General features: G+C 34.2%; 1 protein-coding gene across 6 annotated transcripts in view; it reads right to left on the reverse strand.

Moving 5' to 3' along the window:
* Window positions 1–6,549: 6,549 nt before the first annotated feature.
* LOC123555744 (cilium assembly protein DZIP1L-like) overlaps window positions 6,550–24,831 on the reverse strand; it is a 31,809-nt gene continuing 13,527 nt past the window's right edge. For 3 of the 6 annotated variants that reach the window (XM_053548603.1, XM_053548602.1, XM_053548601.1), the window contains 10 exons: window positions 23,893–23,940; window positions 23,106–23,263; window positions 22,470–22,608; window positions 21,850–22,036; window positions 20,998–21,496; window positions 20,459–20,567; window positions 19,812–19,889; window positions 19,194–19,264; window positions 18,856–18,944; window positions 6,550–10,681 (listed from right to left, as the gene is read on the reverse strand). In XM_053548603.1, coding sequence (XP_053404578.1) covers window positions 10,575–10,681; window positions 18,856–18,944; window positions 19,194–19,264; window positions 19,812–19,889; window positions 20,459–20,567; window positions 20,998–21,496; window positions 21,850–22,036; window positions 22,470–22,608; window positions 23,106–23,263; window positions 23,893–23,940 — 1,485 coding nt within the window. In that variant the 3' untranslated portion in view covers window positions 6,550–10,574. Of the gene's footprint in view, window positions 10,682–13,626; window positions 13,652–15,562; window positions 15,587–18,855; window positions 18,945–19,193; window positions 19,265–19,811; window positions 19,890–20,458; window positions 20,568–20,997; window positions 21,497–21,849; window positions 22,037–22,469; window positions 22,609–23,105; window positions 23,264–23,892; window positions 23,941–24,831 lie in introns of all 6 variants that reach the window. The other 3 variants (XM_053548606.1, XM_053548604.1, XM_053548605.1) reach the window with 3 other exon arrangements.

Consider the following 24,831-nt stretch of genomic DNA (forward strand, 5'->3'; position numbering starts at 1 on the left):
AACCCTCTACCAGTTGTTCAAATTATTCTGTTTCATCAAAAAGTATGGCCACCAGGGGCGTGGTCACTTTTTATATGCCCGTCTGAAGAGCGGGGCGTATTATGTGAACACCCATGGCAGCGGGTGGCGGCCAAAGTATGTCTGCTGTCTAAGTGGAACAGTTTTTATCAGATCTTCACCAAACTCGCTGACAATGTTTGTGGGCATAATATTTCAGCCACGTTTGATAACCAGCCAAATCGTCCCAGGCAGTCTTGGATTGTGGCCCTTGAATTTCTGGAAAAACAGCAAATTTAGCCTTGTCCGCTCTCCAAGTCAAACAGTTTTCATCCGATCTTCACCAAACTTGCTGACAATGTTTGTTGTCATAATATCTCAGTCAAGTTTGATATTAAACCAGTCTAACAGTTTTTATTCGATTTTCAACAAACTTGCTATCAATGTTTGTGGGCGTAATATCTCAGCCAAGTTTGATAACCAGCCAAATCGCTCCAGGCACTCTTGGATTATGGCCCTTGAATTACTCGAAAAACTGCGAATTTAGCCTTGTCTGCTCTAAAGTCCAACAGTTTTCATCAGATCTTCACCAAACTTGCTGAAAATGTTTGTGGGCATAATATCTTGGCCAAGTTTGATAACCAGCCAAATTGCCTCTGGCATTCTTGGGGTATGGCCCTTGAATTACTCGAAAAAAACCCAGCAAATTTACCCTTGTCCGCTCTCAAAGTTGAACATTTTTCATCCGATCTCCACCAAGCTTGTATACAATGTTTGAAGGCATAATATTTCGGCCAAGTTCGATAATCAGCCAAATCGCCTCGGGCGCTCTTGGATTATGGCCCTTGAATTACTAAAAAAAACTGCGAATTTAGCCTTGTCCGCTATTTAAGTCGAACAGTTTCATCCAATCTTCACCAAACTGGGTGACAATGTTTGTTGGCATAATATTTTGGCCAAGATCGATAACCAGCCAAATTGTCCCAGGCACTCTTGGATTATGGCCCATGAATTTCTGGAAAAACAGCGAATTTAGCCTTGTCCACTCTCTAAGTCAAAAAGTTTTCATCCGATCTTCACCAAATTTGCTGACAATGTTTGTTGTCCAAATATCTCAGCCAAGTTTGATAACCAGCCAAATCGCTCCACATCGTCTTGGATTATTGCCCTTGAATTACTCGAAAAACTGCGAATTTAGCCTTGTCTGCTCTAAAGTCCAACAGTTTTCATCTGATCTTCACGAAACTTGCTGACAATGTTTGTGGGCATAATATCTCGACCAAGTTTGATAACCAGCCAAATTGCCCCTGGAATTTTTGGATTATGGCCCTTGGATTACTCAAAAAAACAACAGCGAATTTAGCCTTGTCCGCTCTCTTAGTTGGAACAGTTTTCATCCGATCTTCACCAAGCTTGCGTACAATGTTTGTGGGCATAATATTTCGGCCAAGTTCAATAACCAGCCAAATCGCCCCAGGAACTCTTGGATTATGGCCCTTGAATTAGGCCAATTTAGATGACAGGTGTATTTTGTGACAGTCTGGCACTCTTGTTTCCTATATGTATACAGTGGAAACTATAAATCCTCCTGTATGAAACTACTGGTCCAATTTTAACGTAATTTTACGCAAATGGTTCTTGTGTGACTATCAAGAATGTTCAAATTATTCCAATTTGTCAGAAAAGGTGGTTTTAGATGACCCTTTATAAAGATTGTACAAATTATTCTGTTTCGATAAAGAACATGGCTGCCACCGCCACTTCTTTTCTCAACGGTATCATCTCTTCTCTGTATCTGGTCATCATTCCCCCAATGTATTACTCCACCTGCCCCCACACCCCAAAAAAACACATGCAAACAAATTACCTCCCCATATTTATTTAGTACAGACTTTTTAAATATTCTGTTTGAACAACACTGGCACTACTTCAAAATAATTTCACTGACATTTTACTTACATAGCCATCTACCAAAACTGTTCAAGCAAGTTTAACTCAGGTGAGCGATCTAGGGCCATCATGACCCTTTTGTTTAGTTAAAGGATTGGGGACTGAGAGTCACGACCGCCGGTTTTGTGAGTCAGTGATGTTACTACTAGACCACTGCATCTGTTCTCCAAGATTTCTTTAATATTATACTTCCATCAGTTACAACTTATCAACAGCTATCAAGTGTTTATCTTAGTGAATTGATTTTTCTCCATGGGAAGGAGAACTATTTCAACCATACAATGGTACATTTATCATTTTACCTTCTGGTATGGTAATAGATTTGATTCCTTTTCTTTAATGAAGCTTTGTTAACAGTCGTGGAAACAATATTGAAGCAATCCTAGTCTGGCTGCAACTAAGGTATTATTTGATGTTCTTATAAATTATTCGACGCCGCCCTGAAGGCGGTGTCGAGTATATGGGATACACTTTTATTTCGGACCCTGTAAAGATGGTAATGAATAGTTTCGGAGTGTTAAACTGAACACAGTGAATAGTTTGTAAAAGGATCAAGGATATTGCACAATACATTTTAGTGAATAAACAAAAAAATGGCAAAAAGAAAACATAAAAAATGCATGTAAAGCAACTTATTATGTGATTTAAAACAATGCTATCTGTCTTTCCTCTCCTTATTTGTAGAGCAGAACATATTTTTTGTACCCCCCGACAACAAAGTTGTAAGGGGGGGTATACTGGTTTCAGGTTGTCTGTCTGTCTGTAGACGCAATCTTGTGCGCACCATCTCTCCTTATCCCCTTGACAGAATTTAATGAAACTTCACACAAGTGATCAGTACCAACAGTAGTTGTGCATGGGGCATGTTAGGTTCTTTTAGAAAAAAAATTTGCAGAGTTATGGGACTTTGTTTTTTTGTTACTATACTATATACATAGACAATCTTGTGCGCACCATCTCTCCTCATCCCCTTGACACAATTTAATGAAACTTCACACAAGTGATCAGTAACAACAGTAGTTGTGCATGGGGCATGTTAGGTTCTTTCAGAAAAAAAATTTGCAGAGTTATGGGACTTTGTTTTTTTGTTACTATACCATATACATAGACACAATCTTGTGCGCACCATCTCTCCTCATCCCCTTGACACAATTTAATGAAACTTCACACAAGTGATCAGTAACAACAGTAGTTGTGCATGGGGCATGTTAGGTTCTTTCAGCGATAAAATTTGCAGAGTTATGGGACTTTGTTTCTTGTTAACATACTATGTACATACAGTCTGCATATGCAATCTTGTGCGTGCCTAATCTACCAAACCCTTACACACAATTTAATGAAACTTCACACAAGTGATCAGTACCAACCCTAGTTGTGCATGGTGCATGTTACATTCTTTTAGATAAATATTCTGCATAGTTATGGGACTTTGTTTTTTGTTACTATACTGTATACATACAGTCTATATACATACAGTCCACATAATTATGCAATCTTGTGTGCATCAAATTGCAATGTACTGTGTCAGTGCATGCTGGGGGTACATTCATCACCTTTAGTGATAGCTCTAGTTTATTTACAATTTCGTCAAAAATGTTGATCCGATTTATTGATAAGGGAGGTTACTCTGTAAGTCAAGTTTTCTATTCTATTCTTAGCATGACCTACTTACCTGTCTCATTTTCTATAAATAGAACACACCACAGAGCTGATAAACCATATACTGCAACGCGTGAATCGCCTGGACAAGGGAGCGTTCGTGTATTTTACAATAATCTTGCAGTAAACTTCGAAGAGAATATTAAAAAAAAATTACAATTTGCCTGCATAAAAATTCCTTGGAAAAAACATATTTACAAAGTAAATACAGGAATCAATAAGCATAGATATGTTGAAATGAACGAAGGAAGTGCCGCTGTTAACTTATTTTTAACCTTTTGTCTTATTTTCTTTGTTGATAGATTTCAGAATGCGCACACTTTAGCAAATTCCTATTTGTTTTTTTTTGTTTTTTTGTTTTTTCTTTCTTTTTTTTTTTTGCTTATGTGTCATATAGACCTACTCATTGTTTACAGATATACACTGTCAACTAAGGTGTGCAATAGGCTAAAGAGCATTTGGCTGAATTTGTTAGTGACAAGCATCAGTGACTTTAAAATAGAATTCCTTGTTGAATTTATATGTTCATTGATCTTATATGACTAGTCAGTTGCTCTGGTTTTATTATATCTTGTTACTTGCTTCTTTTTTTCTTTTCTTTTTTAATTTAATAGATAGTTTTTGTATTTGTCCATCCCTGACAAAAAAAAAAAAAAAAAAAATTTTCATTGAAATATTTTCTACACTTTGGCAGCGGGTTATTATGCTTGCTAAATTTCTTGTAATATTAGATTTGAATCTAGTCACTGACATACTCCTAGTAACCTTACAGTTAAACGAGGACTTCAAGTTTATCGTTCGTCCAAAAAAAAAATGAATTCTATGATATTCAAAAGTATATAAGAAAGATTCATGCTTTGTGAATAGGGGCAATATAGAGATTATTTATATCATTCTTTTCTTGGACAAAATTTTTGGTTGTTTTTGGCAACGGAAACAGTAAATTGCTGTGTATAATCTGCTTTCTGAAATCTATAATGTAGGTGACTAAGGTCCATAAAACTTCATCAGTAAATAGAAAACACTCATTACATTACATGATAATAAAAATAATGGTTTTTGTGAACCACAACTTTGAAATAATTTCAACATTTCCTCATTTCCCAACAAACTGCATTTCTGTGAAACTTCATACACACGCTCCTGCATATAAGAACTTTTCACAGGAGGTGATCTTAGTTAGTGAAATAATTACTTTAATTTTGTATGTAAAGGGACCACCTACTCGCAATGTTAATGTCATTGCAGGTAGATGATTTGTATTGCATGGTAAAACTTTTCTATCATGTTTATTCTTCATGCTTTAAACAGTTTATAACATATATTGCTTTATATGCTAATGTTGATAACTTGTAGCCAGTCAGACTAATAAAGTAATGATTAGGTGATTTCTCATATTGCAAAAAAATGTACTTCAGACACAACACTTGGCGGCGTCTTTGATGCTTGCATCAATGAATTTCCTTGTAAGATATTTATAAGATACATGGATGAAAAGGTATACAGTGAACAATGGATTCGAGTGTGGGTCAGTTCTGCAAAGTTCTCACACTTTAGCAAATTCCTATTTGTTTTTTTTTTGTTTTTTTGTTTTTTCTTTCTTTTTTTTTTTTTGCTTATGTGTCATATAGACCTACTCATTGTATACAGCATATACCCCTGTCAATCTAAGGTGTGCAATAGTGCTAAAGAGCATTGCTGAATTTGTTAGTGACAAGCATCAGTGACTTTAAAATGAATTCCTTGTTGAATTATATGTTCATTGATTTATATGACTAGTCAGTTGCTTGTTTTATTATACTTGTTACTTGCTTCTTTTTTTCCTTTCTTTTTTAATTTAATAGATAGTTTTTGTATTTGTCCATCCTGACAAAAAAAAAAAAAAAAATTTTCATTGAAATATATTTTCTACACTTTGGCAGCGGTTATTATGCTTGCTAAATTTCTTGTAATATAGATTTGAATCTAGTCACTGAAATACTCCTTTTAACCTTACAGTTAAACAGGACTTCAAGTTTATCGTTCGTCCAAAAAAAAATGAATTCATGATATTCAAAAGTATATAAGAAGATTCATGCTTTGTGAATAGGGCAATATAGAGATATTTAATCATTCTTTTCTTGGACAAAATTTTTGGTTGTTTTTGGCAACGGAAACAGTAAATTGCTGTGTATAATCTGCTTTCTGAAATCTATAATGTAGGTGACTAAGGTCCATAAAACTTCATCAGTAAATAGAAAACACTCATTACATTACATGATAATAAAAATAATGGTTTTTGTGAACCACAACTTTGAAATAATTTCAACATTTCCTCATTTCCCAACAAACTGCATTTCTGTGAAACTTCATACACACGCTCCTGCATATAAGAACTTTTCACAGGAGGTGATCTTAGTTAGTGAAATAATTACTTTAATTTTGTATGTAAAGGGACCACCTACTCGCAATGTTAATGTCATTGCAGGTAGATGATTTGTATTGCATGGTAAAACTTTTCTATCATGTTTATTCTTCATGCTTTAAACAGTTTATAACATATATTGCTTTATATGCTAATGTTGATAACTTGTAGCCAGTCAGACTAATAAAGTAATGATTAGGTGATTTCTCATATTGCAAAAAAATGTACTTCAGACACAACACTTGGCGGCGTCTTTGATGCTTGCATCAATGAATTTCCTTGTAAGATATTTATAAGATACATGGATGAAAAGGTATACAGTGAACAATGGATTCGAGTGTGGGTCAGTTCTGGTCAGTTGCAAATTTGACACCAGTGTACCTTTAGGTCAAAACAACAGGTGTTGAGACCATTTGAAATCTAACTTGGGGGAGTAGATGACAACTTTAAATAAAAAAAGCAAATTAGCCACTGCAGTAATTTTCCAGAGTTACAGAGTAGTTGACATGAAGTATGATTAAGATTTATGAAGTACTAAGTTTTATAGTTTAAAAATATTTTATTTGGTTGAATATCACAAATATATAAATTCTACAATAGTACTACTAACTTGTAATATCAATGTTTCTTCATATAAACATTGTAAGTTACCTTCTAGTCCCACTCTTTCCCAATAGGCCTTATTTATACATTTCATTTAGGCGGCCAATTAATATTATTAACTCTATATTGCTTTGACAATACAGAATGTAAGTAAGCAGAAAATGACTGTGTAACACCAAAATATTCACTTTTAAAACTCTACAAATACAGCTTTGTTAAAACTTAATCTATAAATAAACTGTATGCAACTTAATAAAAGCCTTTTGGTCAATACAGAGTGGTGAACAAAGTTCATGAAGAAGAATTCCTGTATATATTATACATAATAATTTATTCAGTTTATGGCAGACATATGTGTGATTTATCATCCCTGTTACTTGTCTTCTCTGAAGTGGTGAAACTAAAACCTCTGTAAAATTGGACAGAACTCTAAATAAAATCATTAACATGCTTAAAATAAATCCCAGAACTGTTTTATGGCACAGCTTCTAGTTCACTCTGTATTACTCATTTAACAACAAAGTTAAAATCATCGAGGTATAAACCCAAAGTCTATAAAAACCGTAGGTCAAAAACTTCACTCCCTTATACAAATTTTGATAGTTGCTCCAACAGGTTTTTAAAAAAAAAGTGTTACTTCAATAGGTAAGATGTAAGTCTGAAACCCAAACTTTTCTCAAGATATGTTCAATTTAGTCTTTGGTTCAGATATTAAATGAATTATGTAATCTGTAATCATCCCACAGGGTCAATTTCAGTAATATCTCATTATTGTCTATTTTAGTAATTATTATTTTATTCTTGTCCTCAGTTTTGTTTCTCCATGAATCTATGTTAACCAAGCTAATCTTAAAATTTTCTGTTCACTCCATTAAATGACTCCTGCTATCAGTTCTCACATTGTTGTCGTTTAACTGCTACCTTCTGTCAATGCAGTTAACCAGTTTTTGCACAGAACTCAAAGTATATTCTATTTGAACTAATTCTTTGTTTGTTTGTTTTGGATTTACACCATTTTTCAACAGCATTGAAGATATGAAACCACAGGCAGTGTTCCTGGATTCTGTACCAGTCTAAACCTGTTCCCCATATTAAGTTACTGCCAACTTCCCCACATGAATTAGAGATGGAGGACGAATGATTTCAGACACAATATCTTTTATCAAATCTTCACGGAGAGCATACGCCTCGAACTTATGACCCTACAATTCGTAGATCTGCACTCTCCTTATTTAGCTACGTGGACTGGCCACTTGAACTTATTCTTTCTACATAATATCTACAATAATGATTTGGTAAAATGTAAGTTCTTATTTACATAATAAATGTAAAATAAATATAGACACAGAGCAAAAATAAAAGAAATAATAAAAACAACAAAAACTAAAATGAATAGCACATGCATACACCAATCACATAAAATAAATAGTAAAATTATTTACAAACAAAAGATATGTAACGACAAACATTCATTAACTACCAAATAAAGCTACACTTTAAAACAAAAATTAAATTAAATATTAATAAATGAACATAAAAGTCTTTGATTTTTTTTCTATTTTCTTTGACCACATTTAAGACCGCTTGAAAAGTAAAAATTGTGAGCTGCTGCAGTAAAAATGTTACCACAGTTACTGTAAGTTTTTAAAGCTGTTTGTTTGAAAAAATAAGATATGAATTCTTTTTCACATTTAAAAATCTAAAATAATTGAATTATGGCTGGTAGTACTATACAAGAACATATAGTGTCATAACCTATATTACACTTTACAAATAAAAGACTTTAAAAGGTCTGACAATTCATGAAATATCTCTGAAACCATAGAAATGTTATAAATATAATGAAACCTATGGCCGTTTCACACTTAAATATGCTTAATCAGCACTTAATTAACAACACAACAAAATATTGGTATGTCTTCATCAAAAACTATTACTGGACGGCATTTTATAATGCATAACAAAAGCAGTGATATGTAAGTCATAAAATGCAATATACCGGTAGTGACAGTCAACAAATTTTTCAAGACAACATAGAAGTTGAGATTTCAATAAACATGAATCAGCAAAAAACACTGGTAAAATATTTCACTAAATAATAAACAACTGATATAAATGACAGTATTATAATTTGGGACGGTTCCAGATATTTGAGATTTTCAGATTATGTAATTTAGATAAAATATGAGTATTAACAGAAATTTCAATCTTGATTCGCAATAAATTTTGACACCTTTTTAGTAACTGTATTTCAGTTAATTATTAAAATGAGCCACGCCATGTGAAAACCAACATAGTGGCTTTGCGACCAGCATGGATCCAGACCAGCCTGCACATCCATGCAGTCTAGTCAGGATCCATGCTGTTCGCTAACAGTTTCTCTAATTGCAATAGGCCTTGAAAGTGAACAGCATGGATCCTGACCAGACTGCGCAGATGCGAAGGCTGGTCTGGATCCATGCTGGTCGCAAACGCACTATGTTGGTTTTCTCATGGCGTGGCTCAAATATGGCAGATTGTGTGAAATTTATCTACTGATTTCTTGTCAGAAATATCAAATATATTTTTCATTGGTTTCGCACAAAAAATGAGTAAATTTGGTTAAAGCCATTAAAAGGACATGAAATACACAGAAATTTTAATTGTAATACACGTAAGGTCAAATATCTTTTACTTGTAAACTTCCATTCATGGCTTCACCACTTATGAAAATACTGTTTCTTGTATTCAGTCTGTGAGATTTCAACATGGTACTTAAACAAATAATATTCTCTATTATAAAGAAAAACAATAATTTTGCAAGTTTAATAGCAAGAGATGAACAAAATGCTAGAGTTGTCTAGGTTTCCCATCAAAACTTTACAGAAAACAGACAGGTCCACACAACATGCTCAAATAAGCCTGGATGCTCCAGCCATCAATGCTCTCCAACAAGGAGTGTTTCACTATAATGTTACAGATGTAACATAAACATGAAATTTTTTTGGAAATAATGGGCTCTGAAATGTTGATGTATCATTATTTTCAAAATAAGTTATAAATGCACTTGATTTTAGGTATCACAGTTATAAAAGCACACTCATTCTTCAACATAAAGATATGTTAAAACAGTATTACATCAATCAGAACATATATACTGTACTTCAAGTATAGGTTTATGTGTATACTGCTATATACTGAATATTCCTAGGCCTTATACATGAAACATTTCTTTAGGTATCACACTTTTTCGCTGATGTAAACTTTTTTTTAGTTTCCCATCTTATAAATGGGTAAATACAGTATGAAGATTTAAAGCCTCGAATGATCTCATTAAAAATAAAGCTTCATTGTAAACAAATAAACACCAATTATACAGCACACTATACATAACATCACAAGTCTTAAATCAACAATATCACTAACATTTACTTAACATATAAAAAATATAAAACTTCATACAGACACTAAATCCCTTAAAGTTCAATGTATTAGGCACATTACAAGTACTGTTTAATCATACAATACCTTGTAAGTTCATATGTATCTTCTAAAACAAGATCCAAACCAAAATGTGTAAACTTAATGCATATCTGAACCTACACGAAGTAAGCGTAATGACCAGACCTATATACAAAAATATTTGCATTAGTACCCTATCACTAAAAAACACATATTAAAACTGCAAAGCTGAAGACCTGTAGCATTGTAATCATGTTCATACAGAATCTATGTCACCCTCTTAAATTCAACTTCATTTAATTTAGCAGTTTCAGCCTGTTATCTACATTGCAGAAGCTTCACTTGGTTATCTTCTGCATCCACAAGACCTTCTGCATGAATTCCGGACCCCAAGCCTATAAAAACTTGAGCTTGTAAACCATCCTTTGAATGCATTCTCACCATTGGTCAAATTCCAATCTGATTTTAAATTCAACCAATCAGATCCCATAGTTTATAGACTGGTCTCCAAACATTTCATTTAGATATTTTCCAGATCAAGATCTTCATCATCACTAATGTCTGATATTGAAACAAAAGAGTTTCTGCTGTTAGACCTCTGAACAGCTTGACCTGTACCAGCTGGTCCTGAAAACAAACACAAAGTTAAATTTAAACATGTTTTTTTTACTCACAGAAAATCCGTGGTAATCAATCTTCAATTCTTTACAGAATGCTGACATAGTTTAACTATACAATACAGTATGCAGGTATAGGAATGCATACAGCTTTTTAACATGCAGAAATAGATGTAATTCAATATAACATGCTACAAATGCATTCTATGTAGGTTTAACCTTGCATTAATAAAACCTGTCATTTTGGCTAAAATTTAAAAAGTTCATGCAAATAGTGCAAGCAAAATGAAGAAAGTATTCAAATGCATAATAGCATGGTTATCTAATACAGCTTGTAAAGGGAAGCAAGCTCTAAGAGAGAAATGGTTACATACATTTGTATAATGAAAAACTACAAAGCTACACAGCTAACTAGCTACATACGGTGCATGCTACTTAATCTCTTATGATAGGATGAAGTATAAGACTAATAGAGTCAATGAGTAAGCTACACATGTATATTTTCATAACTGTTCAAGTCAATTAATGAGGTTTTCAGGATGTACAGATGAATTGAAAGACAGGCAGAAAAATCAGGCTAATCTATATCCCCCAGCACACACAGATTGCATTTCTGTTAAGAAAAAATGGGGTAAAGTCTTAAATTTGAATTACTCCACACCTTATATCAATATACCCCAATAAAGCACTGAAACTGTACTTGTGACTTTAGAAAGAATCTGTTAACAGTCTCAAGATAGGCCACTATACTAAGAGTCTTGGTTAGTTTTCTGATTTCTAGAGTCTAAACACCAAAGCTTGTTTCATACATCTTCCAAACTTAATAATAAATGGGCCGTGCCATGAGAAAACCAACATAGTACATTTGCAACAAGCATGGATCCAGACCAACCTGCGCATCCACGCTGTGTGGTCAGAATCCATGCTGTTCGCTAACAGTTTCTCTAACTACAATAGGCTTTGAAATCGAACAGCATGGATCCTGACCAGACTGCGCAGATGCGCAGGCTGGTCTGGATCCATGCTGGTCGCAAATGCACTATGTTGGTTTTCTCATGGCACGGCTCATATATAATGATAAAAATATATCAGTTTACTGCAATACTACTTGGCAAAGTAAAACTATACATGCTTAAACATACAGAAAATAATGCTCATCATTTCTACTGTACAGTATTTTGTAATCCTAAAAAAAACTAGAAAATGCTTTTGTAAAAAAGCGCATGTCTCCCCCAATGCAAAGTCCTATAGGCAAGAAGTCAATAGGGGTCAGGAGCGAAAAGTCAAAGAGACACTGATGGTTGGCTGCAATAGGGATCATCTACTTGGCATGTCCAGTCATTCCGCTAAATTTCAACACTCTTGGCCTAGTGGTTCTCAAGTTACTGACCGGAAATGGTTTTCAATGTTCAGGCCCTGTGACCTTGACCTTTGACGGAGTGACCCCAAAATCAATAGGGGTCATCTACTCTGCATGTTCAATCATCCTATGAAGTTTCAACATTCTGGGTCAAGTGGCTCTCAAGTTATTGATCGGAACTGGTTATCAATGTTCAGGCCTCTGTGACCTTGACCTTTAACGGAGTGACCCCAAAAACAATAGGGGTCATTTACTCTGCATGAACAATCATCCTATGAAGTTTCAACATTCTGGGTCGAGAGATTCTCAAGTTATTGATTGGAAATGGTTTTCCATGTTCAGGCCCCTGTGGCCTTGACCTTTAACAGAGTGACCCTAAAATCGTTAGGGGTCATCTACTCTGCATGACCAACCATCCTATGAAGTTTCATCATTCCGGGTCAAGTGGTTCTCAAGTTACTGACCGGAAATGGTTTTCAATGTTCAGGCCCCTGTGACCTTGACCTTTCACAGAGTGACCCAAAAATGGATAGGGGTCATCTACTCTGCATGTACAATCATCCTATGAAGTTTCAACATTCTGGGTCAAGTGGTTCTCTAGTTATTGATCGGAAATGGTTTTCCATGTTCAGGCCCCTGTGACCTTGACCTTTGATGGAGTGACCCCAAAGTCAATAGGGGTCATCTACTCTTCATGACCAATCATCCTACGAAGTTTCATCATCCTGTGTCAAGTGGTTCTCATGTTACTGACCGCAAATGGTTTTCAATGTTCGGGCCCCTGTGACCTTGACCTTTCAAGGAGTGACCCTAAAATCGTTAGGGGTCATCTACTCTGCATGACCAATCATCCTATTAAGTTTCAACATTCTGGGTCAAGTGGTTCTCAAGTTACTGACCGCAAATGGTTTTCAATGTTCAGGCCCTGTGACCTTGACCTTTGACGGAGTGACCCCAAAATCAATAAGAGTCATCTACTCTTCATGACCAATCATCATATGAAGTTTCAACATTCTGGGTCAAGTGGTTCTCTAGTTATTGATCGGAAATTGTTTTTAATGTTCAGGCCCCTGTGACCTTGACCTTTGACGGAGTGACCCCAAAAACAATAGGGGTCGTCTACTCCAGCAGCCCTACAACCCTATGAAGTTTGAAGGTTCTAGGTCAAATGGTTCTCCAGTTATTGCTCGGAAATGAAGTGTGACGTACGTACGGACGGACGGACAGGGCAAAAACAATATGTCTCCTGGAGACATAATAAAAACTTTTAAATGCCTTTTTAAATTGAATGATTAGCATAACAATAAACACTGGTTGAGAGTGTTATTATAAACAGATCTTTTGATTTTGATTTTGCATGGTTTAACACCACACAGGCACAGAATCATAGGTCATAGGGGGATTCTTCTTTGGTCCATTAAAAAAGCATGCTATTAATTCTAATTTCCAGATTTTAGCCTAAGTAGTTATTAGATAAGAAGATATTTTCCTAATGTAAATTCAGCCTAGTTAATCATATTAGCAATATTCTTGCATATTTGTAAAACCATGCCCAAAATAATCTTGTAAGAGAAATAAAATGTCATAATACTCACTGTTATAACTCAGATAAATTTGAATCTAAGAAAAGAATTGTATAATATTTAAGACACCTGAATCATTATAAATCTAAATATGTCGGCTTACAGTAGACATGCTGTACCAGTGCTAAACTAACACATCTTAAAGACATCTATCCAACATGCTTAATCATGCCTTTCCAGTATAAAATCATGGATGGAAGTTTACCTAATGTACTGCTAGTTTTCAACTGTAAATGATATCTATATATATAGGTGACATTAGTTTTTTGCAGTTTGTATAGAGATAAGTATGTGCGGCCATAAACAACTGTAAATAAGGAAATCTTATTTCACCATCAATCTGATATATAACTGAAACTCAATAACTCGAATTCGCTTATCTCAAATTCTGGCTATCTCGAGGATATTAACAAGTCCCATCCCAAAAACACATGCATAAAATATAATTCCAAGTCAAATTTCTGTTAACTCAAAGTACCAGTAAAATGTTTGATCCCTTTGAATTCAAGATATCAAGTTTCAACTGTAAATATTAATCTGAGATGATATGAGCCGCACCATGAGAAAACCAACATAGTGCATTTGTGACACCAGTATGAATCCAGACCAGCCAGCGCATCTGCACAGTCTGGTCAGGATCCATGCTGTTCGCTAACAGTTTCTCTAATTGCAATAGGCTTTGAAAGTGAACAGCATGGATCCTGACCAGACTGTGCGGATGCACTGGCTGGTCTGGATCCATGCTGGTCACAAACGCACTATGTTGGTTTTCTCATGGTGCGGCTCATATCATCTCGTATTAATATTTACAGTATATATATAGATATCATTTACAGTTGAAAACTAACAGTAAAACGCACTATGCTGGTCTTCTCATGGTGTGGCTCATAAATTATGTAGGTACTGTTTTATAAGGAATTTCATATCCAGTGCACTGTTTCAACCACAGCTATTTTTTGGCAAAAGAATGATGTAACATGAAATTATAACAAAAATACTTTGCATGTAAAAGCCATCATGCAAGGCCTCATAAATGTACACTGTATTCACCTAATGTCACCTGAATAGGTATACTTGGACTAGTATCATAAATTAAGCATTTATACTTTAAGATAGTAGTGGTATAATTTGAACAGGCTGGATAGGTATCTCAAAGATTAACATATGCCTTTAAGATTTATTGATTTATAAAAATCTTATAAAATAGGTCTTAAACAACATTAACATTTGATTAATATATGTTTGCCATGTTGTTCCCCACTTAAGAATTCAGGTATACACGTGCTTATTTATTCACCTATAATTTTTCATGAGGTATATTTTTGTAGGGTGCAAAAACATTTTCCTCTAACAATACATGTATTTCACTGACTACAGTAAATCTTCCTGGATTTCTGACCTTAGTTTAGTCTCAGTACAGCTTATAAAGGCCTCATCACATCCCACGCCCCCCCCCCCTCCCCCACCATGACACAGATGTGGAGGATGGAATATATCATGGAGAAGACTGAGATAAGAACTGACCAAAGAACAGTGTGAAATTTCTCCTGATTAAGCCTACCATGTACAACTAAATCCATGATGTAATGAAATAGTCAAGCTTTACTAAATTCTGGCGACTAGATAGCATAATAAAAGATACAATATAATAACTGTCACCTCAGCATAAACAGTCTATAACTTGATTGACATAGAGGCAGTTATCCATACTAGATTTGCAAAATGTCTAAGCTATCAGAATTTTAAGCAATTTATATGTAACAAGCTTTTTTTAAAATCTAGCTACTGTACAACACAACACAACAGATCTTTTTTTTCTATATTACACACTATACAAAGACTTGCATAAAAACCTAAATGTCTTAAAAGCAAGGGTCAGTTCTAAAAGCAAAAAAAAAAAGCCATTTCTATTGAAAAAGTGTGAATTTTCTAATGCTAATGTACTTACACTAACTTCACTGTGTATAGGACCCTGATTACAAGTAATCATATAGAATATGTGATTCTAGGGATAATAGATACAACAGATAGGAAAAAAGGCACTAAAGATGACTTTAAACTTTTTGTTTATGTTGATTTAACATTTCAGTTTTGTAACGACAGACTATTAAACTAAACAATGTTCCTGGGTTTTGAACAAAACTGATTATGATCACTATAAATAATTGACTTTTTCCCAATTAATTCAGAGACAGCAGTTGAATATTTTCAGACTCATGTCTTTTGTCAAATCATCATGTACCACAAAAAAATCAAGAACAGGACCCTATCTCTTTTATCTGTCATATTTTCTAAGTATATTTTAAGTTTTGAAAAATCAGGGATTCATGAAATTCTACTTTGTAGGAAATATTTTGATACAAACATGCATAACTACCTTAAGTATATTGAAGAATAGTTCCAGTTTCATACTGAAGAATTGGGCAAAAATCGATTCTATTATCTTTCCTTGTTTATTGAGATCAACGCTATACCTTGTTGTCTCCCTTCGACCGTCTAGCTAAATATCGATCACTATCGTATATTTTTTAGATCGTTATGGTTCGGCTATCTCCGCTTATCGTATAACGGGAGGTGCCGATCATAAAAAAACAAGGATTATAGATTAGAGATCTCCTGTAAAAAAAGTAGTGTGAAGGGTGATTTATTTTACACCAATTTTAAGTATCGGTAAAACAACAACAGCAAATATAGTCATCAACTTGGTTTAATTCTGTTTTTCAATAATGTAAAGTACGGAACGGAAAAAAGAAGACACTACGTTATTCATTCTTTTATTTTGCATAGTCAAAGCGCTATAAAAAAGTGTTTTATACTTCTTTGGCATAGTATATGAAAATACGATTAACACTATATTATCTTCTTTTAATTTTACATTAAAGAAACTGAGACATAAAAACAAATATAAATACACAAAATCATGTATATTAGGCGAGCATAACATACATGTACATGAAACTACTATTATCTTAAAAGATAGAAAGCAGGAAAAAAAAATGTTTTAAAAGTGCTTACAAACTTGACAATTTCATTTTCAGTTATTATAAATGGATGTGAAATGCGTTTTTTATTATTATTATTAATCACATTTAACTTGTTAAAATTAATTTTGCTATGTAATGAACATTTGAAAAACATATTGTCACACACTGATGAAAAATGAACAGAAAAACAAACTAGCAAACATACTTGACAATGTAAAAGGTATCTTTTTATGACACCAGAGCCTGTTAATTGGAAGTGTGACCTATTTGCCCCCGAGCCAGTCATTGTGTAATAAAGTATGTGCGAATTATGACTTCTCAAGGTTTCTCAAAAGGGACTGACTGACTGATTTAATAAATGTCAGATTTTTTAAATAAAAAGTGGAAAACCTAAGAATAAAACAAGCACACCATAGAAAAAAGTCTTTTAGAAAAGATTTAGGATAAAGTGACACTAATGTAGTGTAAAGGTTATTCATAATAACTATCACAAATAGTTTTACTATATGAACAGGAGATTACAGATTTTTCATATCTTTTAGCGCGTGCTATACCTTCTTGAGATTAGCTGTGCGTACATTCAGTTCAATTCAATTTCTATTTATTGCATAAATACAATGCCTACAGCAAGTGAAAGCATTATATAATATGGAGCAGAGAAAGTACATAATAATTTTCAGGAGAGACAATAAACCAAAGAGCTATAAAAAATTAAAAATGTATTTTATACTTCTTTGAATAAATTAATAAAAACGACAATTTTTCACAATGTTGTCACAAAACTTCTATACTATAATATTTTCACTCTTAGGCGAACTTTTAACACGTGTTCTATACTTTAATATCGAACAATTAACCTGTATTCAGGAAAAAATACTGTCAATCAAATACAAGTAAATACTCAATCACTGTCCCATTACCTTATGTATCTAACAACATTTGTACTTGAAAATGAAACAAAATATTTATTGTGTATTTAAGTCTCGTTCATTAAACATGTTACAATTTTCAAAATGCTCTTACGCAGTCACCGAGAAGATTATTATCTGTGTAATAAAAAGACCTGATCGTCCCCAATCCCCTAATTAAAAAAAAGGTGTTGATAAGCAATAAACTTGCAAAAAGCTGTTAATTGGTAATTAACAACTATCGAAAAGCGCTTTAAAATGGCTGTTTTAGAGGCTCCGAAAACAATTTACTCAAATGTTGCATTATAGAAATTCTTTATAACATATTTATGGTTAAAACTTAAACTAAGGGGTATAAGTATAATTAAACGAATCTTTAAAATACGAGACGGTGGTTTAGAAAGAAATATATATAGTTGCAACGTGCATCATGTCTTATATTTTATTTATCTATTAACATGATACGTCAGCATGTTTCCCTGTAACATTTCTTTTGCGGTAAGCTTGTAATTCCCAAAAACTATGGTTCGCCTTAATATAACTGAAATTATTCCCGCACTATTATTATCACTTAATGCTATGTTGTAACAATAATATTTTCTGTATCATCGGCAGCTAAACTTCGGGCGGGTTCGTGCGTTTCCGCACGCGTCCGGAAATACCACTGACACGGCAAATAAAGAAATAATACAAAAATCACCAACTTTTAAACGTCTAGGGAAGCAAGAAGACATTAAAATAATTTCAAAATAAAAACATATATAAAAAGTTTATTGTCTGTAGAATACTTCAATAGGATAATAAATATTCTCAATATATGAATAAAGTGGCTACAGGGAAAAGAATAGGATACGTATCACAGGTTTTTGCTTATTTTATTCAGTAACTATATGCCGTAAACAGAGACTGATAGTGATGTTTTTTAATCGCCAAGGGAAGCATTAATTCTTCATTTTAGATAAAAAATTTTTATATCTTTGTAAAGAGAAAAGAATGACAAACACTTCAATAGGATAATAAATATTGTGTGTCCATTCTAATTAAAACAATATTTGTTCAAACTTTTTTTCCTTCTTTGTTTCTATTGGAAAATATCAACCAGATAAAAATCGATATCGCACTGCCAGGTGATTTCAAGGGGGATAATTTTACCGATAAGACGACATATTTTACCTTATTGTTGATCATGTGTTAAGTCCTTATGAGGACAGGGAACCAATTGACAGATGACAAAAGAAGGAAGTTCTAGTTTTAACATATCATACCACAGACATCAATTTTATGACTGCATTTCAGAATTCAGAAGAGTCACCAAAGTGAAATTTTAAATCACAAACTGGAATACACACCTTTTGATGATGATCCCCATAGACTGGTACCATATGTATTGGAGGAAACTGAGGCATCTACATGACTGGTTCTAGCCTGTCCCTGAGGTCTGAAAATATAAATATAATATACATTGTAATTTAAACATACCAAATGGGCTAAAATTTGATATGTCATAAGGGCTGAATATGTGGTCCACAAAAACTGATAATGACTCTAAAATTAATATTGAGTGCCTGACTAATTTTAAAGTTTTATTATAAAAGCAAATCAAACCAAACAGTTGCTGCAAGCACATTATACATATGTCTGTGTATAAAAGTGACTGACAGGGCATGAGAAGTTGGTATAAAATTACCTTGCTTTACGTCTGGCAGGCTCATCATCCTCTACAGGGGAAACATCCCAGTCACTGTCTGAGTTAAACTCCTGAAACATATAATATAACATATTTAATACACGGGAAACATCCCAATCACCCTCCGAGTTAAACTCCTGAAACATATATAATAACAAATGTATTACAGTGGAAACATCCCAATCACTGTTCAAGTTAAACTCCTGAAACATATACATAACATATGTAATACAAGGCACTGTCTGACTTATAATAAACTCCTGTAGTACTATGAAATGAATAAATCTGAGATTGCCTCTTGCCGATGTGGATTCGAGCCTCATTCGGGGCGGTGAATTCTTCTTGTTAGCCAGCCATAGTTGGCTTACGGAAGGTCAGTGGTTCTAACCAGGTGCCCACCCATGACAAAATAATGCACGGAGGGGCACCTGGGGTATTCCTCCTCCACAATCAAAGCTGGAAAGTCCCCATATGACCTATAATTGTGTCAGTGCGACATTAAACCCAACAAAACAAAAAAAAATATCCTGAGATTTAAAGTTACGTCTACTTCCAAATAGAAATAGCAGAAACATGTTCTGGATTATTCATTTAAAGACATCAACAAAATTTACTCACCAGTATATCTTCTACAGTTTTCTTCTGGTTGCCCATAGTGTCTACACCACCTACTGGTTTAGCTCCTCCTTTTCTTCCCTGATTTATGTAAAATAATAATATACATTGTGTATATAAAAGAAATCTTGCTTAACAAGGTAAGGTAAAAATGCAGTTTGCATCTTAGTTGTGCCACTGACAATTACACATGGAACATCAAGTAGCACAATAAGTTTTACTTACTTTTTAATCACTATGCATTTTTCCATGGACATAACAATGCATTTTTTTCCATGGACGTCACAGTGTATGTTTTCCATGAACATCACAATGCAAGTTTTCCAAGGACACCACAATGCATTTTTTCCATAACAATGTTTGGTAAAAAGCAAGTCGCTTATATGACAAAATTTCAAAAACAAGTGGCCAATTAAGTACCCTAACCTATAAGGAATATTCCACAACTGGTGACAATTTATCATAAAAATTGTAATAGAATAACTATTATAGTTTCATCAAAGAAAACACATCTGGACTGTAAATATTTGGTCATCTTTAAAAAATTAATTGCCAAGATCACCACGCAGCAATTCCTACAATATATTGTAACATATGGAAAGTCTATAGGAATGAACTTGACCATGAATAAACCAATGAGGAGTACTTACAGCTAACTGCATCTCTATAGACCGGGATAGCTCGGCAACTTTCTGTCCCTTTGGCTGTGCGGGCTTAGATACCCCACCTGATGGTCTGCCAGGAGAAACATCCAAATCACTGAAAATGTTCAAATATTATATAAGTACAAATAATAGACTGGCCTTTTTAAACTATTTAATATCATAGACACATTTTTTCTTTCTTTTTCCATTTGGCTTTTTTCAGTTGAACGGAACATTTTCTTATATAGCAAATAGAAAGGAAATTCTGCTTTATATGCAAAAACTTTCAGATTTAAAATGACTGATAACTTTAAATTGGAAGCAGCATGTGGTTTGTAACAGGACAAGAAAAATCCCTTCTTGCTAAAAATTACTAAAAAGTATTTTTATTGGAAATTAAAGTCTCTGTCACTGTATAAAACTCATTCTGTGATATCATGCAGATAAAAAAAGATTATTCTGGACAGATATGACAAGGGCCATGGAATAATCCTGAAGTAATTTTGCATTTTACAATGCAGAGCATTAAAATTTTATCATATTACCTGTCAGAATCTAACCAATCATCATCATCATCCACATCATCTAGAGGCTTTGAGATGACTGTCTTCACTTGTTGTCTGGGTGCTGGAGATGGCTGCTGCTGCTGCGGCTGGCGGGACTGAGGAGTTGGGAAACCAGGTCTGGATGGAGATGGTGGTACTGCACCAGGTCGGGCCTGCATCACAGTGACTGGTCCCCTCGGGGCAAAAGCTGGTTCCTCATCTTCTGATTCAGTTTCTTCATCATCCGAGTCCCACTGGGTGCTTGTGTAGTCAACACTAGAACCAGTCTTGCGTAGTGGACTCTCTGGTCGTCTGGGGCTCACACCTCTTTGAGCAGGACTCTGTGAGCGAGGAGGTGCTCTTGGAGCTTGCTGGGTCCTAGCCGGGGGTTGCCTGGCTTGTGGACTGGGACCTCTGACAGGGGAACCACTACTGCCAAGCCCAGATGTAGGAATAGACTGTGAGCTACCGGGACCTCCAGTACTGACTGGTCTACGACCTGTTAAGTAACAAAAATAACCACAGATATTAGTAGTACAAGGATGAAAACTCTGGTCAAAAGATGGCCAAATGATAGCCCTATCCTACATCAAAAAAATATGACAATTAGAAATTTATTACTTTTATGAATGCTCTCAGAAAAGGTCAGCTCTAAGACACAAGATATAAAGTTTCAATACAAAACATGCATATCAATTTCACTTCAACCATGTTTTTAATTCTTATTTTCAGCAGAATCAAGAAATAAAAGCATTCTGACTCAAGATGACTGCACTAATATTATTCAAAGCATTCCGCTAGTGCAATATGTAACAATCCACAGGAATATGACAAAACTGGAATGTAAGTTACCTGGGGCAGGAGGGGGTGACCTCTTCAGTGCCTTTAACCTCTCTCTAGCTTGAGCAGAGGCAAAGTTATCAAACTGTGTTCTCAGGTCAGAAAATATAGCACCATGGTTCTTCTCCAGGGTCTGTCTCCTCGTCCTCAAGTGGGTCAGTTTACTCAACAATGTCTCATTGGAGATTCCTTTAGTGCCCTGTGTAAAACAAAATTATATTACCTCCTGTTTTAATATCTAATAAATCTAACACCAATTTCCAAACACTTATCTTAGTTATATCATAACTGGTGTTACTGGATTTCTCACACTTTTCTTATTTGTTCTTCACAATTAACTACCAGCTTCCCTACATAATAGCTGTTTCATAGCATTTTAAAAATCCCACAAATAAAGATTTTTAAAAATTCAAACTCCATAATATTTATTAAGCAAATTTCCTAAGACTAAATAATGCAATCAAATATATTCATTTCATTTTTGATATCAGCTTTTGTCTTGAATTTAGCTATATGCAAAATGATCAAGAAGAGTTTCAGGAATAGAGTTTTTAAATGCATTCCATGAAAACAGCAATGGTCTAAACCACACTGAAAAATTGTAAGTTTTATCAAAAGATTTATCAACATACTGGAGGTATTCCAATTTTCTCAAGCTGATCTTGCAGGACTGAGACTAGTTCATCTCTCATTATCTTGAGGGTCGGGTTCTTCCTTAACTGATCCAGGAACTGGGTCGTCCTTAATGTTACTTCTCCACTGTTCATAGTGCTTTTTGATAAATGAAATAGAAGATGATATAATTAATTGTCCTACTAGTACTAAAGCTGCTGGAAGTGTCACAGTTTTATAATACAGATTTATACATGACTGACAAGAGGAATTTTGAATGCTATTTTACTATATTATCATTCAAGCTTGATTGCAGCTATAGTAAAATGATGTACTGGGGCTGAGGTATTAATGCTGAGTTTTGACCCCAGTTTAAAAACTCTTACATGTAATTGATTGATTTTGAGTCCAATTCTAAAACAGACCAATGGCAAACTTGCATTTTATAACCTAAGCATCTGGAATCTAACATTGACATCCTATGGCTTGACAGGCAGACATCTTTTTGTTTACAACTGCTCCTTTATGGAACCACTACTGATGATTTTTGACAACATTAGCTTGGTTTTCTAGGCAAAAAAATAATCATCTGCCCTCTAATAAAACTGATTAAAAGACAATTCCCATACAAACATGGTCACATCAACTTTACTCACCCTATGGTAGCATTAGATCTGGCTGTTTCTCTGGCAGACCTCTGGAAGCTTGACTGTGTACCACTTCCTGTTCCAAATTCTGTTGTGTCGTCTTCATCATCACTTGGCTCCATACTCAGTATCTTTGTCTCCATCTGTCGTTGTTGTTGTTGGTCAGCCTGAAACATTGTTAAACATTTCTCTTTCATACAACTGAACTGACTGTTGCATTACTTGAAATATATCTGTATACAGAAATTTCTTGCAACAATTTCTTGCAACATCTGTCATAATGCTGAATAAACAATTCTAGATACCAGTAAGTTTCAAGACTGGTCTAAGAATCCAACATTGTTTTAAGAAGAATCTGAAAACATTATTTTATAGATTTTCATGCATTGCTTTAGGACACATACCTAGGAATTGTGTTTTGCAGAACTATATCAGTTATACTTTTATGCTTTCCTTTCAATGTTAACTGGATATATAAGGATATGGATGTATGCCTATTTTAGTGTATTTTGTTATTATTTGACACGTATCATAATGACTGTTTATATGCTGTTATAAATCTTAATGTACAATGCCAACGAATATATAGCACAAAAAGCTAAATCAAACACTGTCCATTGTCATTATTTTTGCTCATGTTCTATGCTTCAAAAAGGCCCTTTCATAGATTTTATTGTATATAAATGTTTAATCAAACTGAACAGTTTCAGTTTTAAAAGATGCAGTTACTTTGTCTGAAGATTTAAGACATGATTTTTTTCAGATTAAGCATGTTTGTATGTAAAATCAGACTTACAGATCTCTGCATTTCTTCCTGAATGATCTGTTCCTGTTCTCTGGTTTGCTGAAATATACAACACCAGTACATGAGTACACGAGCACTGAGGAATTAGATAATAATGTGTCTGAAAAATTCTGATGATCATGTACATTCATGATTGGACTAAATTCCAGGAGTCTCCCAAACATTTTTAATTATATAAATTCCCACAGTCATAAAATGTCTTGAGGAACTGCATGAATATTAATTTTTTTCATGCCAGATAGGATTTTTCCACTGTCTGGCTCTGGGGTAACTGTTTTGTGGTTCCTTCAAGCCTGATATTTCCATCCGCACCTTCAACCAGTGAAAGATTCTTATGATGTCAAAGCATAGCTTTTCTAATGTGGTATCGGTGCAACTAACAAGACAAACTGAAAATGTTGACAAAGCAAAGAAAACCAAAAAAATAAACATATTTAAAATCATCTTACTCTCCATTAAAATATATGTTGCCTTTTATCTATGAACCTATTTTTCTACGCATTACTATTTTGAGTAAAACTGTTTTGCATGCTAAAACTCTTCATTAGTGGATGCAATAAATGCTACCATTGTCACACCCTATACTACACAAAGTATACATGAGACATGTACCTATATCAAATTTGGAAGTTAATCTGGTATAGCTAGGTTATTTTTCTCAATGTTTATTACAGACAGAAACCTACATGAGGTAAACAGAAAGCAGGATAACATGGTAATGTAGTTAATTCAAATTCTTAAATGACATGTTAAATCTTTTAAGTAGATGTATATTCTCATAATGCATTTGTTTAGAAACGAGCAATACAACCAGACCAAGGTTATAGAACTTGTGTTTGAAAACCAGTCTCAAAACTTGATGCTCTCAATGTCTGTTTCCAAGCATAAACATAATGCTCTATTAGGTGATTTCAGGCTAAATTTCGAAAT

Source organism: Mercenaria mercenaria, chromosome 7, assembly GCF_021730395.1.
Source record: "Mercenaria mercenaria strain notata chromosome 7, MADL_Memer_1, whole genome shotgun sequence".
Taxonomy (NCBI): domain Eukaryota; kingdom Metazoa; phylum Mollusca; class Bivalvia; order Venerida; family Veneridae; genus Mercenaria; species Mercenaria mercenaria.